Source organism: Pleurodeles waltl, chromosome 5, assembly GCF_031143425.1.
Source record: "Pleurodeles waltl isolate 20211129_DDA chromosome 5, aPleWal1.hap1.20221129, whole genome shotgun sequence".
NCBI classification, from domain to species: Eukaryota; Metazoa; Chordata; class Amphibia; order Caudata; family Salamandridae; genus Pleurodeles; species Pleurodeles waltl.
Window position 1 is genome coordinate 1,496,512,151 of NC_090444.1, and position 21,001 is coordinate 1,496,533,151.

Here is a 21,001-nt window from a genome sequence, read left to right on the forward strand (position 1 = left end):
TAAAAAAACATTAAAATACTGATTAAATAACAGATAAAATGAAAAAGGTAAATATTATATTTATTTTGAAGAGTTTATCAAATACACTAATCAATTAATAAACAGTTAGTTCATATACTGCAAATTTAATAAATTAACATAAAATAATCTGAAAAATACCCTAAAGTTCATAAATACATATATTCTTAATCTATTTCCAACAAATTCAACATCCTGCTCTTAAATGACATATTAGGGATTGAAATATAGAAAATTAACATTGCACATTAAAAATCAGAAAAATCTCTTGAATATTTGCATATAACAAATCATATATAATGTATTACAAATGAATGTTTAATGAGCATTTAAAACATTTAAAAAGAACGATAATTTATCATTTAAATAACATCCTACTATCTTCGCCTTCAAACCCAAAAACCCAAGCTAAATTATAAATTAGTGATTCAAATATAATAATAAAATTAAATTATAGATTCAAATCATAAAATAAACAAATAACAATTAATCAATTAAAAAATTTACATTGTTGTTACCCATCAAATATTTACTTTATATACTGTTAAATGTAAAATAAAAAAAACATGATTTATGATATAATATGTATGATTTTTAATAAGTTCCCAATGTATCCCACTACAAACCCAACAACTTGCTGCTAAATTATAAAATTACTAAGATACATGTTAAAAATATCTAGATTACACGTTACAACTTACAAACTATACTAACAAACAAAAAAGCATCAATAGTAATACTATGAATATTTGAATTTATGTACTGTTACATATTAAATAAATTTAAAATGATATGAATGCAACAATATTACAGAAAACAATATTATATACAAGAATAATTTAAAACTTGATATTCTTACTGTCTGTGTTGTGTTACCTGATATTTTTGATCTGTAGATATTTTTGACACAATAGTCTTGTAACTCAATATTCTTTAAATTAAATAATTGTCATTTACCATTTATCAACGCATTAGAATGAAACATTTTTCCGGTGCTGAGGGCAGACCAATATTTTCCTGCCAAGTAGAAAATAAAGAGTGATGTAACCTCAAAACCCCTAGCACATTTTTTTTATTTTTATTGTGACATAGACAATCAGTTTGCCTTTTTAATTGCTGGATATTGTTCAAACATTTTACTGCTTAGAGGGCCCTAAGGTCCTCCAATGAGTTTGAATTTATCTAGGAGGCATGCCTGTGCATATTGTGTTGTGGCAGAGCTGATAGGCTTCTTTGATGCTGGATAGGTGAAGCATATAAGGTTTGAAATGTTAATTAAGTGAGGATCGAACCATTTGATACACCACAACTGATGACTGATTTCAGAAGTTATGAGCTTAACCTAACTTTCTTGGTGTGATTGTTCAAGATATATGTGATCAAAGATATGCTTCATTATTATAAAGCTCTGCTTTACTAAGAATGTGTCCTCATGATGTACAGTGCAACAGCAGATGAGATGTGGGGAATCCCTTACAGAGAACTGTTACATGCATTTTAATATCACATAACAACAAAACAAATTAGATTGTAATCATCAGCTAGCACAGCTGGCTCTCTAAACATGCAACGAGAAATCATGGACTAAAGAGAACTCACTAGAGCAGGAGGAGCTAACATTTACTTGAAGGGGATAGGTTAGTCTGGCTTACTACTGCATTCATTAAACAGTTGACTGTACAACACATTGTGGTCCATGGTCCCAAAAGCCAATAAGACCTAAAAGAGATTCAGAACAAATTCAGGCTCCAACCGCAAGTACCTAGCCCTACTATTTAGTGTTTACCAAGTTTGTTCCTGTCTAAGTGCATATCTGGAATACTGATTGTTGATCTCATGATACCATGTAAATTATGCAAATATCTGAGCCAGGCAGGGACTTTAAGCTCAGATAAGTAAAATATGAGAGAATTAATTTAATCTTAGATGCTCACAAAACAAATAGTAGATTTCTTTACATACGTCTTTGCCTTTCTGGTAGGTTGATAAACTGAGATTCAAAAGATTTACTAAGCCTGATTCTAAATCTACTATAGCAACCATTATGCCTTCCCATTGTTTGGGGATTTGATTGTTAAAAAATAAACAACAAAAAATACAATAACAATGGTTTTGTTTATGTTTTTGTGACAAAATATTCATAGCAACCTATTACTACTTTTTTGTGAGATTTTACCTCAAAATATGAGGACTTCAAGTCATGACCTATTTGAATGGAGTGAATTTGAAATCAAGCTTCTCTACTCTGCTATAGCTGCAGGCTCCTGCATCAATGAGAGAAATGTGACATGAAGGTGTAGAGCAGGAGTAAGTATGTTTTTGTTGTACGTACAGTGTATGTTAGGGTGACCAGACGTCCCGGATTTCCCCAGACAGTCCCATTTTTTAGAGGACTGTCCCGGTGTCCCGACACTTCTCTAAATTTTAAACAAATGTCCTGTTTTTTGGGACAAAGGTTAGATCATCATATAAATGTCCCGGTTTTTGGGACAAAGGTCAGATTATCTAGGGAAGCATAATTTAAAGGTATGCTGTCCTTTAACAGACGCCTAAAAAGTATGAAATTATTGAAGTAATTTACCTGTTACTGTCAGGCAACACAGTCCCCTGTCTGCTCCAGGCATTGAGATGGATTGGGGGTGCAGAGTGGGAGGTCAAGCCATAGCTAATTTTATATGTGTAGTCTTGTAAGAGTGTGTGTGTGTGTGTATATGTATACACACACATGTATAGGCACACATTCACAAAGCTAAGCAAAAAAACGGGACAGGCCAGATATGAAAGTGAGTGTAAAGTCTTTAGTCATTCTTTTATGTCTGACCTGTCCAAGTTTCTGCTCCTAAAAATCTGGTCACCCTAGTGTATGTAGAAATTGAGTGACATAGAGAAAAGGGACCAACAGAACAAACACCTTCATCCCTTCAGAAAGTAATTCCATGTTCCTAGTCTCTCATCAGCTCTCTAAATATGAGCTTATTGCCACTGCCTCTGGCACCAGAAACTAAAGTTATATCTCAAGGTTAACAATAGTAAAAATGCCTGAAGTGTTTCATAGCAGTGACAAAAATATGATTTAGCTACTGTCCCAAAATATGATGTTCCATCCTGTCCCTTATTATGGAATCTTAACTCTTTGGAATGATCTTTGTTTTATTATATCTATAATCATGTACATATATTCTATGAGGAGCCTGGTGAATAAGTGATAGGTAGTAGGATCACTCACATGTTGCATGTAAATATTCCTGGTATAGGTACTTTGTGAAATTGTTTGTAAAGTTAGAAAAACTGGAAGTTGTAAGGGGTGATGCCTCAATATTGTATGTGAGGCACTCTGCAAAATGCTAAAAGAGAGTAGGATTTCTGTATAGTTGTTAGGAATTGCAGTTAAACGTTCTCTTGACAGACAGACATATACTAATCCAATTTGCTGCTCACAAATCTAGGAAAACACTCTTTATTACATTTTCTTACTTCGGTGAAATTTTATAAAGATGTGATAAAATACAAAAGGAATAAAATGGAAGGTCAGATATTTGACTTGCGCAGCACTGTGACATTTGACACTCAATATATTTGAGATTAATTTTTATATCAACGATACAGAGCAGTAGCACTAGAGTGTAGAATTAAAATGGAAAAAATGCATTTTATAATTTTGACAATTTGTATTAGAAGGCTTAGGGCAGAATGGATTATATTTAAGCCCCCTTAAGGATAGCCAGCACTCTGGAGTGTGCATAAATTATAATTATGTTTGCTATTTCGTATTTTGTGTTCCTTACAAACCATGCTTTTGACCGCAATTAATCATAATTAGATAATGGCTTTTAGTTTACATAACTTATGTTTGTTTCAAAGCATCGAAATGTGTATTAATTTTTGATTCCATGTCCATGAGTAAATTAATTAACGTAACCATTAAAACCCATTGAACTTAATTCTTCCCCCTGTAACTTGTATAAAGTTCTTTGTAAGGCAACCTGTCACTGTTAAATGGCTCTTTTTGGCCCTGGTCTAGTTTATAGATGCACAATGTGTTCAAAACTGAAAAATACATTGAAAGGGTAACAGGCCTCCTCTGGTAAAGTACTTGCATAAAAAATATCCAGTAAGCAATGCATCTTGGTACATAGATAAGGCATTGATATATTTGGCAATAATTGCTTGTGATTAAATCAGAAATAAACTGTTTGATGCATTTGTATGGAAAGACAGAAACACAACTAATAAAATAACAAGCCAATAAAAAGGGCATAAGCAAGTCATTGTATATATACATGTTTGCTTCACATGTATATTTATATCAGTCATCGTGACATAATATAGGATCCAGAAAAACTGAGTCAAGATAATATTTCAAGACCGCAGGCCTGGGTATATACTCAGGGTTCACAACTAATTGATGTACTCAATGCTGTTTAAAACTGAATCAACATTTAACTTAATAAGATTAGTTTCTTTGTCATCAGTGTTTATATTGTTCACAATTTCAAATCTATTGTGTGATAAGTTCTGTTTGGGATTTCTATGGCAATCAGGACTCAATGGGGCACATTTGTGCTGAGGGGGGCTTGCGCCATGGGGCTATGTAATGTGGACTAAGTAGTATATATTGTGGACTAAGTAGTACGTTTAGCACTTGAACATCAGGCAGTAAGGCAAAGAAGCCAGAGGTTGACTCACGGAGATACTCTGGGTTAGAAACGCAAAACACTGGACAGCCGAGCAACAACACTCTATAGACCAATGAAAAACCAGTGTTTTTATTTTAAAAGCAAAATGTACTTTATTGCATCCTTAACTAAACAGTATGCGCACAGTCACAACTATATACACAAGTACAGTGACAACAACAGTTTGGAAACCCCAAAGGGGCCTCTCCAGAGTAACCAGGGTCCAAGTCATCTACCCTAAAGGTTTGCCAGAGGGAGTATCTAACCCCATAGACCTTTTCTGCCCCCAAAGCACTAACATGGAAAATCAGCAGTATCCTCCTAAAAGCCTATTGCCATAACATCAGCTGCTCGTAATCAAAAAGTTAAACCTTCAGGGTTTGTCAAGATAGCCACATTATTGAAAAAAAGGGCCTATTACCTTCTACAATAACTTTCTTAAATCTATAAAGCAAGTCTACAGGTGTGAGCATTAGCATGAGATCCTACCTAGAAAGCTAACCCAGCAGCTAGGCAGATCTGCATATGTATTACTACAAACATGAAGTCTCTGTAGATACAAACATCAAATATGGCCATATCTAAAACTTTCCATGTTAAAATGAGATTTTGTTTTACTAGAGAGACCTTTTAAGTATTAGTCTGACTTGATGTTTTTATCCACTGAGAGCATGAGCTTCAGCCTAAAATGCTATGTCATCTGAAATCTTGGTGGTCTTGCAACCAGCATGCTACAAGAGGAAGATGCACACTGTGGCGTGTCAATGTGATTGAGTGCTTACTTTTCAAGTTTTGATTTTTCTATGAGGTGAATGCATTGAACACATTGGTGCCCGCACACTTCAGCTGGTGCCCGTCCTCAATGGAGGCAGGGATACCTGCGCAATGCAGCTACACTGCTGTTCCTCTGATAGCAGCATGGTCCCATTGAAGGTGCTGGATAGTGGACCTGATCCTCCTACTCTTTTTCTTCCACTCGCTTTTCTTCATCCAGTGATCTGGAGACTGGGCAGTACTCTAGCTTACCTCCGAGCACCCCCTTTGACAAAGTTAAATATTTGGAACACTCACTGCAGGACCAAATGGAAAAGGCACCCATTCTAAAAGGGGGATTAGAAATGAGAGCTTGAGAATTCAAAAGCTATTTCTCTACTGTCCTGCTTCCAAGGGCCAGATCTTGATAGGACACTGGTGTGCTTAAGTTTTCTTTATGTCTCCGGGTGTCAGCTCAGCTGGAAACACCCACTGCATATCGAAACAAGCACTGGCAAAGCCAGAAGGGCATTGCTATGTGAGAACTATTTGATTTGCCAATGCCTTTAAGCATGTTGTAGAACAGCACAGCTGCTGTGTACAGTGGCTGAAGTAATAAAAAAGTGTTATGGTGCAGTCAGTGCTGGATGTGTGAAAGTGTTTTTTATTCTTTCGGCAGGTGGGGATGTGCGGCAGGGCAATAGAAGGGGCGGTGGAAGCTAACAGGAAAGCAAATTGGAGTGTTTCTAGAGTGCATCAAGTGTGAGAAACAAGGAACAAAAGGAGAACTTTGACCTTCCAGAACAAAACATTATGAATTTAGATAATCATTTGCATTTGTTACAAGCATAGGCACATTACAGTGTAAGGGAGTTAACAAAGCATGGGTAAAGAAAGCCTCATGTCACACACATCCTTTCAACATCTTAAAACGCAAAGGTTTATCATTTAAAAACTGTGCAGATTATAAAATAACCTTTCCACAATTAACATGCAGCTCTGAGAACCTGCCACTGTACTGACTAATGTACTCTACTGCTTTTCACATAACATCTACAGATTAACATGAACCACAAAGATCTTTCTGTTCCCACTCCCCCCGGATTTTACCATAACAGTGGGAATCTCTCACAAGCCTTAATCAAATATATTATGAACTGCAGTTCTTCGGACAGGAGCATAAACTAGCAAAATATTTCTAACTTCCCATCAATCTGAAACCGTATTTAACTTGAAATAATGCAAACAACAAGAGAGATAGTGGGGGGGAGCAGATAACGGAACAGGTTAAAAAAGGTGCTACGAAGTGGCTTGTGCTGGCCATGTCAGAGCACTTTTTTCTTTTGGCAGTTGGGGTGGTGAAACATAGAAATGGGTGGGTAGGAGGTGGGAGGAGGTAGGAAGCAAAACAGACAATAGAAGGTTGGGAGAGGAAGAAGCAGAACAGACAAGGTGGGGTAGGGTGGAAGCAGAAGAACCAACACAAACAATGGGTATTAAGAGGGGAAGAAGCAACACAGAGGAGTTGGAGAGGGAACAAGAAATAATTTAAAAGATAATATTTCAATCACAGTGAGAGCAGGGAAAGGACCATAATCAAGATGAAGAAATCAGTACTTGGTCTGTGCTCCACACAAAAGAAAAGCAAGTGAAGTCGACATGCGTGGGTCAATTAGGAGCCAGAAAATAAAAGCGACAATGAAACCAATGAATGTTATGCAATGGGCGGGGTCCAAGCCCCTTGTAAACAACATCACTTGCAATGAGAAACAGGCCTGACCTTAAAAGTAGAGGTGGAAGAAACTTGTAGAGTTTTCCACTGCCAAATTCTGCTGAGTTACATGAGAAATCTATGAGTTCTGAAAATGGGCAGAAATCATCATGTTACACTGTTCATGCTGATTTTTAGGATTGTGAGCTTGAACGGCAACATGTTGCACACCGGGTGAGCTGCTGCTAGAGTTGCTTTTGCTGCTTCTTGTGTAGATTTTCTACTTAAGCAGCTTTTTTACTGCGAACTGTCCAGACCACTGGTGACCAATGGTGGTGAGAAATTCTTGTTGGGTGCCCCCCCAATGCCTGAAAGGTGCACTGGGGGAACCAATTCTTGCTCACGCTCGACAACTTACTATTGGCAAGCCACACGTGAGAAAAAACTCTGCCACGCGGTCAACGGTAATTTTGCCAGAACTCCGGAGTGGTCAAAATTCCACCACTTCCATTGGAAGAGCAGAATTTATCATCCACTATTACTAAAACGCAGCCTTGAGTGGCAAAATACATTAAAGAAATGACGGTTACATTTTACTGATTAAGTAGTTTTTAAGTACATTTTTCTCCAGGGGGCGCCCCTAGTCACCCATACCAGCAGCTATAGAACTTCTTGTACTAGAAACATATGACGTCTTCAGCTCCTCATTGCACTGCACTGTTGCTTCCTCATATTGGAAACAGCAGCTTCACTGTAGAGACTTTGACCCTATTCCCCTGCCCTGCTCTTGAGGTCTCCTGATCTGGGGAACTTAGGCTTATGAACAGCACCCAACAGACCCCCCCATAGCAGACCACATTGCACTGCACATCCCAGTCACCTAGATATTTAACCATCTCGCAGGATGACTGTCAGCAACAGCCCAAGTACATCGTACCCACTTCTTGAGGCACTTCAGCCGGTCCAATCTCACAAGGTATTCACACTGCCACTACTTCAGGTCAATAGGTCCGCACCTCACTATACCTATGGCCATGAGACTGAAATTCTGGTGCCACCAGTTCTGGCGGAGGAATCCCCGAAAGGTAATGAATGGAAGCCACAAGTGAGTGTACCCACACTCACCTGAAAGGGGTGGACAGCACTGCTGTTGGTCCCTTCTTTCTTTCCAAGCTCCTTCTCAACTTTCCAGTCTTTACACCAGTTTAAGAACAAGATTTAAGAGTTTTACAGTTGGTGAAGCCCAATCCATTCTAGTGATGGCATGACATTCCTCTACTTCTGTTTATACTATTGGAACTTGCCCTCTGATTGTCCCATCTGGATAGAGCATTGTGGTAAAAATCCAAAATGACAATCCCCTTAAAATGCACCATGTCTCAGTTCCTGCATCGGCCAATGCAGCCCCTCTTCTTTCCTTCAAAATCTTTAAAGGGACCTCCTTCAGGACACCAGTGACAAATGTTTGCCTTCTTCTGATTATCAGGTGGAATGAATACCACCCAATTACAAGCATTTTGAGGCATAACATTCAGATTTTGGTGCTTACTGCACCAAAATCAACATGTTCATTTAAATGACATCTTTCCCCAATAATTTTCTGGAGGTAAGATAATATTATTGAAAGAACATAATTGTGATCTGTGCGATAAAAAGAGGTACTACACATGTCACAATTAAGTGGGTAGCTCGTAATGAAGGCCAAAGTTCACAAAGCGAAAAACACCACATATTATACACTTAAACCAAAATGAATTGGACAGTATTTTTTGGTGCGCAATTGAATTCTGTCAATTTAGACTGGGCCCTGTCTGGCTGAGTGCAGATATCAGGCTGAGTCTGAACAACAGCCTTTTTCCTTCAGCCTACATTAGGACATGTGTGGTAAAATGCATTACATGCAGCCTTTTCAGATCTCTTTCTCAGAGATGACCTTGTTCTATTAAAAGGTGGCCACTGGAGGTTACAGCTCATATTTAAATTAAGCGAAATATTACTGTCAGTGACCATTAAAACAAGCTGTAACCGAGATCAAAGGTCAGATTTTCAAGAGCGAAAAAACTGCAGGGTTTCGTGGGAGGAACCCACATTCCTAACACACAGCACCTGTTATATTTGTTAACAAGGTAGACTTGTGCGAAAAAGACAGTTCCTCACATAGAGATGTTAAAATTAACTTACTTATGAGTGAAAGGATTCATCAGTTCTATTTCCCACACTGTGTAGTAAACAGCACAGTGCAAAGATAAACCAAATGCAAATGGAGGGTTGGAGAAGGTCGAGAAGTGGAACCTTAGAATAGCAGAGGACTCAGATTTATTTACCAATAATGTCTGACTGGGAGCTGAGGTTATTAAAAAAATGTTCCACTAATTCATAACCTGTTTTTGACATAGTTGACTAAAAGTCTTCAAATCCTCTGTTTCGAACTACAGTGTCTACTGCAATATTAAAAATAATGAGTGAAAAGGATGAAGGGCCCAATTCACAAAGGTGTGCGAGCTTATTCTCAGAGCATACGCATGAATTCCAGGAGTAAGCAGGGATACTGATGGCTTAGTCCTGGCTCACAGTTGGACGTTTAAGAATGCTAAAGGAGTAGGTTGCACCAACACCTTTGTAAATCTAGCCCAACTATTTTCCTTATACTAAACAGTGCAATCTTGTATTAGTTGAGTTTTTTTAAGTGTGAAAAAGTGTACACAGGAGGCTATTTGATTCCTCTGTGTGAATGGCTTTGGACATATGGCACTTCGCAGCACATACATTTGGCCTTCACTAGAGACCAGTGACAGAAATAAACTACAGTGGTTATTTATTATAATCCATCTTATAATAAGTATTGAAGGGGGTGTGAGCCACCATTTGAAAGTAGGTGACACAGGGAACTACAGTCTGTTCCACCAGTTTGAGCAAATAGGCAATATATATGTTATTAAATAAACTGCATGTGTGTGCATGTGTGTGTGAGTGTGTGTGCATGTGTGTGTGTGTGCAAGTAACTGTACAAATGTATTAACAAAACATGCATTCACACATTTATTACTATTTATCAATGGTCAAATTAAGGGTTTATTGCAGCAAAAGACATAAGATAAACACTTTTTTCTGCCTCACAAATGGCACATAACAATTTCTTTGCAAAGGGAAAAAACTCTAAATAGCCAGGAAGTCTCTTAAAAACAATTTGACCATTTACCATACTGCATAAATGTAACACCTTGAATCCTGATTTTCAATAAATACATTTACTTAAAACAAGAGCACATGAAAAAGTACCATGGCATAATCTGTATATGCTGATGTGCACATGTGCTATTTATTATAATTGCTGAGGGAGAGATATCATTACTCATGCTCCCCACACTTAAAAGTGGTAATAAGTAGCATACTACACTCAGCACTATATGTGTGTGTTCAGCTTTTTCAGACATTTTTAGTTTTCTGGTTTATAGTCTTTATACTGTAAGAGAATAGCATTTTACATATTTGGACAAACATATCCTACATTTCAATATATGATCCTTGATTTACACAGTTGTGCTGGAACAATTTTCAGAGTGGGGTGCTGTCATCAATGTTACATCATTGAGGTCATTGGAATTGTGAAAAATCCTATAGTGGCACAAACAACAAGGATAGAAAATTAGCCACACCCACTCAGCAGGAGAGTTGTAAGCATGTGGTACACAAATGGTACTGCATTTTGGAGTACACTGCCCCAAATCTATTACTAAAGCATGGCATGGTAGCGCACTGCCATTTAGAGACAGCATATTTTCCATTGAAATGGCAACAAAGTTTCACTAATGGGCAGTATTACTGATGCAACTATATAGCGCACAAACAATAATGTGTGATAATTGGGTTTCAGGAAAGATTTATCATTTGCACAACAAGTAAAGTGTCTTATTTTGTTTTGATCATGTTAAAATCTTTCTTTGCTTCACACTTCAAAATTACAAAAAAAATTGCTTCCTTCGTGCTTTCCTTATTGCTGATATATTTTGAAATACCTAAACGATTAATTTTCAGGTACTTCAATGTTGTTGTGTGTTAGTAAAAACACATATCCTACAGCCTTCCCTTTCAAACTCCAACACAATTATCAGATAGTTCACTTTACTAAATTCTTCAGTCAGAGAAAAAAAAAGGAAACAACAATCACCATACAAAAATAATAAGCAGCAATTTGCCAGAAGACATCACCTGACATTCCACCTCTGTCTTTGAAGGCACAGCAGTGTGTCTGAATAAAAACTAAACATAAAGACATCTTTATTGCTTACTCACCTTCTGAACTCCAGCATGATTATTTTTGGGGTACTGCAGTACCCCAAACACCCCTACTTCCAGTGCTCCTGCTTCTGTAACTATTTGTTTCTACGGTGAATCTGTGAATCAGTATCATCTGATCCCTTCTCTGAGGCTCAACAATCTGCATATCAGTCTAGAAACAATTCTGGCACACCCCTTTTACACCCACCACTGAAACCCACACCCTACTGTGCATTCTTTAAAACACAGTGTCTATTTTTAAATAAAAGAAAGGATTTTGTAATTAAGACATTTCCAGTTTGTTAGGATTGTATCATTGGGTTGTTGATGGATATGGAAAACAATGATGTCTGAGATTTTGGGTTTACAGTACATGACTCATTTGTGTTTTGCAAGCATCAACACCAACATTAGTGTTCATGCTATAGCAATAAAATTTGTATGAACCCGAGCAGCTCTGAAGTCAAGCCATTAGCGACATCAGAATGGGGATTAACGTACTCTATTATCACATTGTACCACATTACTAGGTGTGTCAATCGGAATTAGTTGCAAATTGAGCACCAGTACATATCAACCCCCACACAATCAGTATTTATTGTGTGGCCAGTTTCAGAACATTACCTTTTTTTTCTAAAAACATTCTACATAACATTACAGTGTTGGCTTTACCTCAGAGAGCTTAAGGAGGTCATTATGAACTCTGCGGGAAAACCCCCTGAGTTCAGCGCTGGTCAACAAAAGACCGCCAGTGCGCAGAAGGCCCCGCTGGCCACATAATGTACATTCAGGTGGATGCAGGGCCTCAACATTGACGCCGGCTCCTAAAGGAGCTGTGTAGCAGTGCGGGGGGTGGCGGTTCTGCCACGTATGTTATATGGCGGTCTAGGCCACTATGCCGGTGGCGGTAATTACCCAGACCGCCATGTTCACAAAGAGGGCCTAAGTCTTTACTTTTTGTTCAACTTGCCACAAAATCTATTGATCATTTTTAATACATGTTAGAAATGGGGTCTGTGGTTGACAGTCAGGTTACCCCCTGTCCAAGCAAGGACCCTCACTCTAGTCAGGGTAAAAGAGAATCATCCTCAGCTAACCCCCACTCACCCACTTGGTAGCTTGGCACGAGCAGGCAGGCTTTACTTCAGAGTGCTAGGTGTAAAGTATTTGTACCAACAAACACAGTAACAATGAAAACACTACAAAATGACAACACAGGTTTAGAAAAATAGAAAATACGTATCTAAACAAATCAAGACCAAAATGACAAAAATCCACAATACACAAGTCAAGTTATCAATAAAAATGAAAAAAAAGAGTCTTCATGTCATTTTAAACACAACGCTGCTAGCGTGAAAATGTACCTAGGTGCGTCAAAAATAACCCCGCACGGGCGAGTGTGCATCAAAAAGGGCTTGCGATGCATCTATATAACTCAGGAGCGAGACCTTGCGTCGTTTCTCCTTCAGTCGAGTCGGCGTGCATCGTTTCTTCTCTCCTCAGGAGAGCGATGCATCGATACGAACGGCACGCTCGGGTCAAGGCAGGCCTTGCATAGTTTTTGCACGCCCAGTGATATTTGTGTCAGAAAGCCTGCCTCACAATGATACAAAAACCACGCAGCACGGGTTGCGATCTCATCGGTCTCCGTCAGCGATGCTGTGCATCATTTCTCCAGTGGCATCGATCTTCTGGTCGCGTCACTGGTGAGGGCCAATTTGTACCCGCGAACCTGAGGCGCCTTGATTTTTCAGCCGCTGATTGGAGTTGCGGCGATCTTCTCCCTGTACGGCAGTCAGTGCATGGATTTCTCACTCTTGGGCTGCCAGCTTCTCCTTTCAGGGTCCCAGGATCTGGATGGGCACCACTTGGCAGAGTAGGAGTCTCAGCAGAGGCTCCAGGTGTTGGCAGAGAGAAGTCTTTGCTGTCCCTGAGACTTCAAAAAGCAGGGGGCAAGCTCTAAATCAAGCCCTTGGAAAGTTCTTCACAAGAAGGAAGGCAACACAAAGTCCAGTCTTTGTCCTCTAGCACAGGCAGAAGAAGCAACTGCAGGAGGGCTCCACAAAGCACAGTCACAGGCATGGCAACTCTTCTTCCTCAGCTCTTCAGTTCTTCTCCAGGCAGAGGTTCCTCTTGGTTCCAGAAGTGTTCTAAAGTCTTTGGTTTTGGGTGCCCTTCTTATGCCCATTTTGCCTTTTGAAGTAGGCCTACTTCATAGGAAAGTCTCTCTTGTTTGTGAAATTCCTGCCTTGCCCAGGCCAGGCTCCAGACACACACCAGGGGGTTGGAGACTACATTGTGTGAGGGCAGGCACAGCCCTTTCAGGTGTGAGTGACCACTGCTCCCCTCCCTCCTAGCACAGATGGCCCATCAGGAAATGCAGACTACAACCCAGCTCCCTTTGTGTCACTGTCTAGTGAGAGGTGCAACCAGTCCAACTGTCAAACTGACCCAGGCAGGGAATCCACAAACAGGCAGAGTCACGAAATGGTTTAACCAAGAAAATGGTCACTTTCTAAAAGTGGCATTTTTAAACACACAATCTTAAAATCAACTTTACTAAAAGATGTATTTTTAAATTGTGAGCTCAGAGACCCCAAACTCCAGATGTCTATCCGCTCCCAAAGGGAAGCTACACTTTAATCATATTTAAAGATAGCCCCCATGTTAACCTATGAGAGGGACAGGTCTTGCAGCAGTGAAAAACTAATTTAGCAGTATTTCACTGTCAGGACATATAAAACATATTACTACCTTAACCATACACTTCACCCTGCCCTTGGGGCTACCTCAGGCCTATCTTTGGGGTGTCTTACATGTAGGAAAGGGGAAGGTTTAGACCTGGCAAGTGGGTACACTTGCCAAGTCGAATTTACAGTTTAAAACTGCACACACAGACACTGCAGTGGCAGGTCTGAGACATGATTACGGAGCTACTAATGTGGGTGGCACAACCAGTGCTGCAGGCCCACTAATATCATTTGATTTACAGGCCCTGGGCACCTCTAGTGCACGGTACTAGGGACGTACCAGTAAATAAAATATGCCAATCATGAATGAACCAATAAACCATACAATTTACACAGAGAGCATATGCACTTAAGCACTGGTTAGCAGTGGTAAAGTGCTCAGAGTTCAAAAGCTAACAGAAACAGGTCAGAAAAAATAGGAGGCAGAAAGCAAAAAGATTGGGGGAATGACCCTGCAAAAGGGCAAATTCCAACAATACAGAATGAACTAAAATGTGAAATTGCTGCTTCTGAGATGAAGAAAAATATGAAGTAGAAAATAATATATTGTCTATAAATGTCTTTGGAGAAACCACAATTCCACAAATATGCTTTCCTCCATTTTTGTCAATAAGACACTCACCTTTAGCAAACAAATCTCAGCCTTTTTACAGTTATCTCACAAAGACCTGTCAATGGCTTGATATGGTAAGTTCAATGGAAAAACAGCGGTCACGTAGGAAAGCATCCAGAACTATACCTGAGGTGGCAATTTGGATAGTTGCAAGAATTGTGAATAATCTTTGTTTAGAGCACAAACAAAATGAAGAAGCTTGTGCATGGGATCCGTTCTTGTAGGATCTCGGTCATAAACTCAACACGTTGTTATTAGAGATGCACTATCCAAGTTTCTTTAAAGTCTGAGCTTCTTATTTTTAACTCTCATGCTCATACTTAATCATTGGCTCATCTCCCTTGGACTAAAATAAAGGTTTCCATATTTGTTGCCAAACTCCAATAAAAAATAAAAATAAAAAAGCAATTATCATGAAATACTTCAAAATGTGAATGTCTATGGATGTTTCTATTGTGATATATTAAGATTTTAGTCCACTTCTGAGATCTAGAAACTGTGGGTTGATCTTGCTGAAAGCTCTCAGATTACTTCAAATTGTTTAAATTCTCTGGCAAGGTCAAAAGATAGACTAAGGGGCTCATTATGACTTGGGCAGATGGAAACGCCCTTCCGCTGAAGTCCCGACGGGTAGGTTGCCGCCAGTGTGGCAGCCTTCATGCTGGGACCACTATGAGTTTTCAGGCGGAAACTGGCCCAGCGGGAAGCAGCCTACAGCAAAGTCTCCGGCTTGTAATAGAGCCGGCGGCAATGCTGTAGTGCCCAGGGTGCACCAGCACCCGTTGCAATGTTCATTTTCTGCAAAGCAGATAGTGAACAGAGCGACAGGGCTCGCCAGGGAATCCCTGCACTGCCCATACCCAGTGCATGAGCAGTGCAGGCCCCCCCGGGGTCCCTTGCACCCCGACTCCGCCAGCCTTTTCATGGCAGTGCTACCGCCATGAAACCGATGGCGGAGTAGGATGTCGTAATCCTGGTGGATTAAGACTGTCAGCACAACCATACCGATGTGAAGTCGTAATCTGGTGGTGCTGGTGGTCAGGCTGGGGCACTACTGCCACGGTCGTAATATGGCGCTTGGACCGCCGAATTTGCGGCGGTCCGGCCACCACTTCAACCCTGACGGTCATTAGGCCGCCAGGATCAAAATGAGGCCCTAAGTATGGAATGTGCATGCCGTATTCCCAGATGGGCTAGTTTTGCTCTGTCATAACAGTACTCATTGTGATTGAGGTTTGGTGAGGTTTTAGCCTTAGATCTATTCCACAACTCTTGCCACAAACTACTACACTGTGGAACCTCTTCCACCAGTTTTAATGATGGATACTCAAGAGAAAGGATGAATGCACGCATGAACTCAAAACAGGAGGGATAGAAGAGGCATAATAAAGACTTTCAATCCCAAAAGAGAAAAACACACAATACAGAAGGCAGTGAGCTGTGTCTTTTAATACAATGCTGCAAAGTGGGAATGTTCAATAGAAACTTTCAGTTTGATTTATAACAAATGTATTAAATGCATGTAAGGAGTTCTTTCAATAACTGGTAAATAAAAACAGTACATGAATTTAGAATGTGTCTAGTAGACGAAAATGTATAGCCTGTACTGATTGACCACAGGAAGAGCTGTTGAGATGTCGTCCTCTTCCATCAACAATTGTATTTTCATCATTCAGATGCGTTTCAGCATTTTTTTGTTCTGTTTTTAGGTCTGAATTGGCTCTCCATGTATAAGTGTATTAGGTGACACTCAGTAGATGCCTTCGATGATGGATTCACTTTCTGCACTTTCCTCTTTGCATGAGGAGTCCAGATCAGAGAACTATATTGAACCTCACTATAAAGAATGGTACCGTGTAGCTATTGAAACATTGATAGAAGGCGGGGTCGAGGCTTACCAAGAATTCATTACTAAAGAGCGGGTAACTGAATTTCTTGCTGAGGAGGAACTTAGCTACATTCTGAATAATATAAAGAAGCCTCCTGAAAATGTGGCTTATTCTACCGATGACAACACAGACGATGCCTCTTCATCTGGGACGTATTGGCCTATGGAGTCAGATGTGGAGGCTCCAAACCTGGACCTGGGCTGGCCAAACCTAATTTCTGGACTTTCAGGACCAACGAAAGTTGATTTACTCTTTCATCCTCCACGCGCACAGCCACTAACAATAAAGGAAACTGTCAGAAAGATGATGAAAGATGCGAAACAGGTAAGATCTTGATTTTCTTCCTGTGTGTGTTTTCTGTAGATCAGTACACTTTTCACTGTAGTCATGGCTTCCTGGTCATGCTAGGTGCTCATCACTCAAAGTACCTAAGCTTACATGTTCTTCCCATATAGTGATAGTAGCTTATGGGACGTATAGAAATGGATATGCTTTGTTCTTTATACATGTTTTATTATGAACGTATAATTAAAGGGATCTGGTAGGGTGGACCCAAAGTGTCAGTGGTTTTACTGCAAAACATAGTCGACAACATCGAAAGCCAAGTGGTCTCTACATGTTACCAGGAACCTGGCATGGGATCATTTGTTATTTTATACATTAGTGCTTTGCTAGGTTTATTTGGCATAAAAGTAATATTTTGTTTTAAACGCTAAAATGTTTATTGCAAGCAATAACTTAGTTTAGATCTGCTGCGCTTAGTTATCTGAAGGCTGCAGCAAAACAAATACAATGTACTTTTTTCTGTCAGCTCAGCTAGTAGTTGGGGCATTCAGAGACAACTTAGTTTGCTGTACCAAAATAGTATTTTGTCTGCAGGCGTAAGGGGTTTTACACCTGCTGCTGGCAAATTGAAAGGTGCAATGGATTTCTGATTGCATATAATGTTCCTTTGTTTACATTCCATGAGAAGACTACTTTTTTGAGCAAATAGCAGAGTGTCTTTTGATGTTTTGAATATTTACGAGCGTTGTCATAACTCTGACTAAGTAACTGATTGAGAACGGAATGAGACTCGGGATCTCATTTTCAAGACGTCCTTTGTTTGAATGTCGTAATGTACCATAATTATGCTATATATTTCTGTGAATTACGAAACATATATTTGATACGAATAACGTAATTCCAATGGATTATGTGTTTTGAATCCCGTTTCTTTTCTGACAATGGGAATAGCCAATATGAATCGTTTTGATCTGACATGAAATTTTAGACGATTCTAAATAAATGAGAAATGACATGCTCATTTTACCCAGTTAGCTATCTGCTTTACTTAAGGAGTCTCTCCCTGATGTTACATGCATGACAATAATAGTTTATAGCATGAAAAGAAGAAAGGCACCATGATGTTTGAATAGCATTTTAAAGGAAGAAACAATATCCACATTATTTATAATGACAATACATTTATTTATGTTGCTCATGCATTATTTTATGATAGGCACGTTGTATGGAGTTTCAATGTTTCACCAGCATAGGACAATTTCAATGATGCAGCAGTTAGATGAGTCTACAAAGTAATGTTCCACCCTTCCTTCTTCTATTCGGTGATATTGCTCTGTGTTGTGCATGGCACTGTCGCCTTCATGAAGAAGCTGGAATCCGTCTAGATTCTATCTTTCTCCACTCTATAGAACATTGCCATTGAATGTCCTGAGATTCTCACAAAAGCTGGGCTTGAGTTTATTATCAGATGCATGCCCCAGCATTGACAGAGCGGAAGCAATAACTGATGCATTGCTGTGATGAGCCTCACAATATGGAGGGATTTATGGTGTTACTAACGTGACCGTGATTAAAGGGGAGGTGTGTATCATTAAAAGTTTCTCTTTAAATCGTACATTATAATTTCCAACCTAAGGTTCCTTATTGTATGTTGGGGAGAGACCAGTGGTGTCGTCTCATCAGATGTGCAGTGGAAAAGCACGTACTAAGTTATCATTTCTGTGAGGTGTGTGTGCAAACTGCAGCTTCACAAAAGTCTCTGTGGAATGTGAATGAAACTTAGCTCCCTTGTGATTAATTAACTCTGGGATCCCCAAATATTTTTTTGCGTGAACATCAGTTTTTGTAGAGTGCCACCCGGCCTCTACCATGCAATTCATACCCCACTAAACCTGAGAGCCCGAGGGTATAAATAAATGCTGTTCACTCGAAATCACGTGGCATAATCCATATGTACTGTGTGTGTGTCTGCTCCATTTGCTGCCAGCGGCCTGACTGAAGCTTCAAAGTGCTAGGTGCAATGATGCCACATTGGGGACGAACCCTGGATCCCTGTTGCACGTGGGAGTAAAGAAGTGCGAGTCCCTACCTCTCATCGTGCCATCCAACATGTAATGAAGCTGCACCTGTGCTAAGGCAGCACCCTGCACCGTGTGCCTGACTCAGCGAGCCATGGCCCGCTCACCGGCAGTGTGCCCATGGCCGTGCCCCCATCACAACAGCACTGCCCTACCACCCCGATGCTTGGAAGGAAGAAGAAGCGTGGTACCACGCGCTGGAGGCCTGACCGCCAGTGCACATACTTGCTGCTCGTACCCATAACAGCCCGCAGTGCTTCCTCTATAACCTGCTGGCACACGTGGTTGAAGTGCAGCTACTGCCCAGTGACTCTGACTTGGTATCTAATTGGTCCCAGGTAACGGCCATGCACTTGTGGACATGCCTGGCCATTCAGGAACACTGACCTCAACTGTTCACTCAGAGTGCTTTGAGAGGCCTAGCTCGACATTTGCTCCCAGTGTTGCATGAAGTGGCATTGGTTATACAGCTTGCAACAATCGAAGAGTGTGGCTGTCACATAGAAACTGTAATCTGCATTTAGAGGATTTCTTTGCTTTATTTTGGCAATGTATATGAGAAGAAGGGAAACAGGAGATGAAGTGCACCTCATGGTGCCACACTACCACAAGGAAAGGGAAGGGACAACCTCCACAAGTTAAATAAGGACAGCAACATCACAAAAAGGAGAAACAGGCAGACCTCAGCACACTAGAAAGCAGGAAAGAGATCACATCAAGTAAGCATTGAGGAAGCATGTCAGCACCCCCACAACGAGATGCACCCTCAATGCCACAACAGTGCCACATGCACAAGTTACAGCAGTAGCTCCGCTCAGCCAGCTAGCCGATCTGGGACTGCTGCCCCAAAATTGCGCCAGTGAATTGGGGGCCTCCAACACTATTTTCGTGCCACGTGCAAAACTGATGGTGCTGCATATGAGTGGGGCAGAGTTTATGATTGCTTTGAAAACATACCCAATACGGGATACAATAACGACTTCAATGCGATGGTGGTAGCTTTGAATCAGTGTTTTGATCTACAGTTGAATCCAGACTATAAAAGTTTAAAGCTCTGGCAGACCTACCAAGCAGAAGGGAAATCAGTAGATATGTTGTAACAGGACAAAATAAGAACGCAGCTGATTCAAGGATGCCGGTCTTCCAGTCTCAGAAAGCTCAATGTTCGACAACCAGGCATCACAGTTGACAAATTATTGATATTGACTACGGCCCTTGAGTTTCACAGTGAGATGGGTTGAGGACATGGAAACAGCCCTAACACACACTTCAAACACCCCGATGATGGTTGGAGCTGTGAGGTACAAGGAAGAACAGATAGACACTTTACAGTGATTCCCTGCAAGACCTCGGGCAGTCTCCAACACCAAACAGGGTGAAAGGACTTGCAGAAACCTTTGATCGATGCACCACACACTGGTGTATGCCTCGCACAAGGAAAGCCCTGACTGAAATGTGCTTGCCAAAACCATTTTTTAAATGTCCGCCACAGTAAAAGTCTGATTCTAGCACCAAGGTGTGGAGAAGCGCAACTCTCCTGCAACAGACACCTAGGAAAGACAAACTGGATTGAACTGTGCGGACACAAACTGCTCTGAAGAAGATGATGATGAAGAGGTGTTTATGATATCATTTACAGGCAGCGACAACCAGGCCAGTAGGCCTCCGTCCAAGAGCCAAGTGGAAATTGTGCCCATGAAAGCCAAAATTTACACTTATGGTGGCAAGGACCCCATCACTCAGAGAGAAGTAATTGAAGTGGAGGTCGAGTATGGGGAGACAAAACACATGCCTAGTTCACGTGACAAAGGGAAACACTGGCACATTACTGGGATGCCATACTGCAGAAGACTTAAGATTAGTCTTCTTTGCTTGTCATATACAGCAGTCTCACACTGAGAACATTCTAGCCTAGTTCCCTGAGCTACTCAAAGGACTTGGTTTCCTGAA

At 40.4% G+C, this 21,001-nt stretch overlaps 1 protein-coding gene across 2 annotated transcripts in view; it reads left to right on the forward strand.

Moving 5' to 3' along the window:
* The window catches only part of FAM83B (family with sequence similarity 83 member B), a 240,414-nt gene that overhangs the window by 21,839 nt on the left and 197,574 nt on the right, over positions 1 to 21,001 (forward strand). For both annotated transcript variants that reach the window (XM_069235784.1, XM_069235785.1), the window contains one exon: positions 16,509 to 17,012. In XM_069235784.1, coding sequence (XP_069091885.1) covers positions 16,557 to 17,012 — 456 coding nt within the window. In that variant the 5' untranslated portion in view covers positions 16,509 to 16,556. The remainder of the gene's footprint in view (positions 1 to 16,508; positions 17,013 to 21,001) is intronic.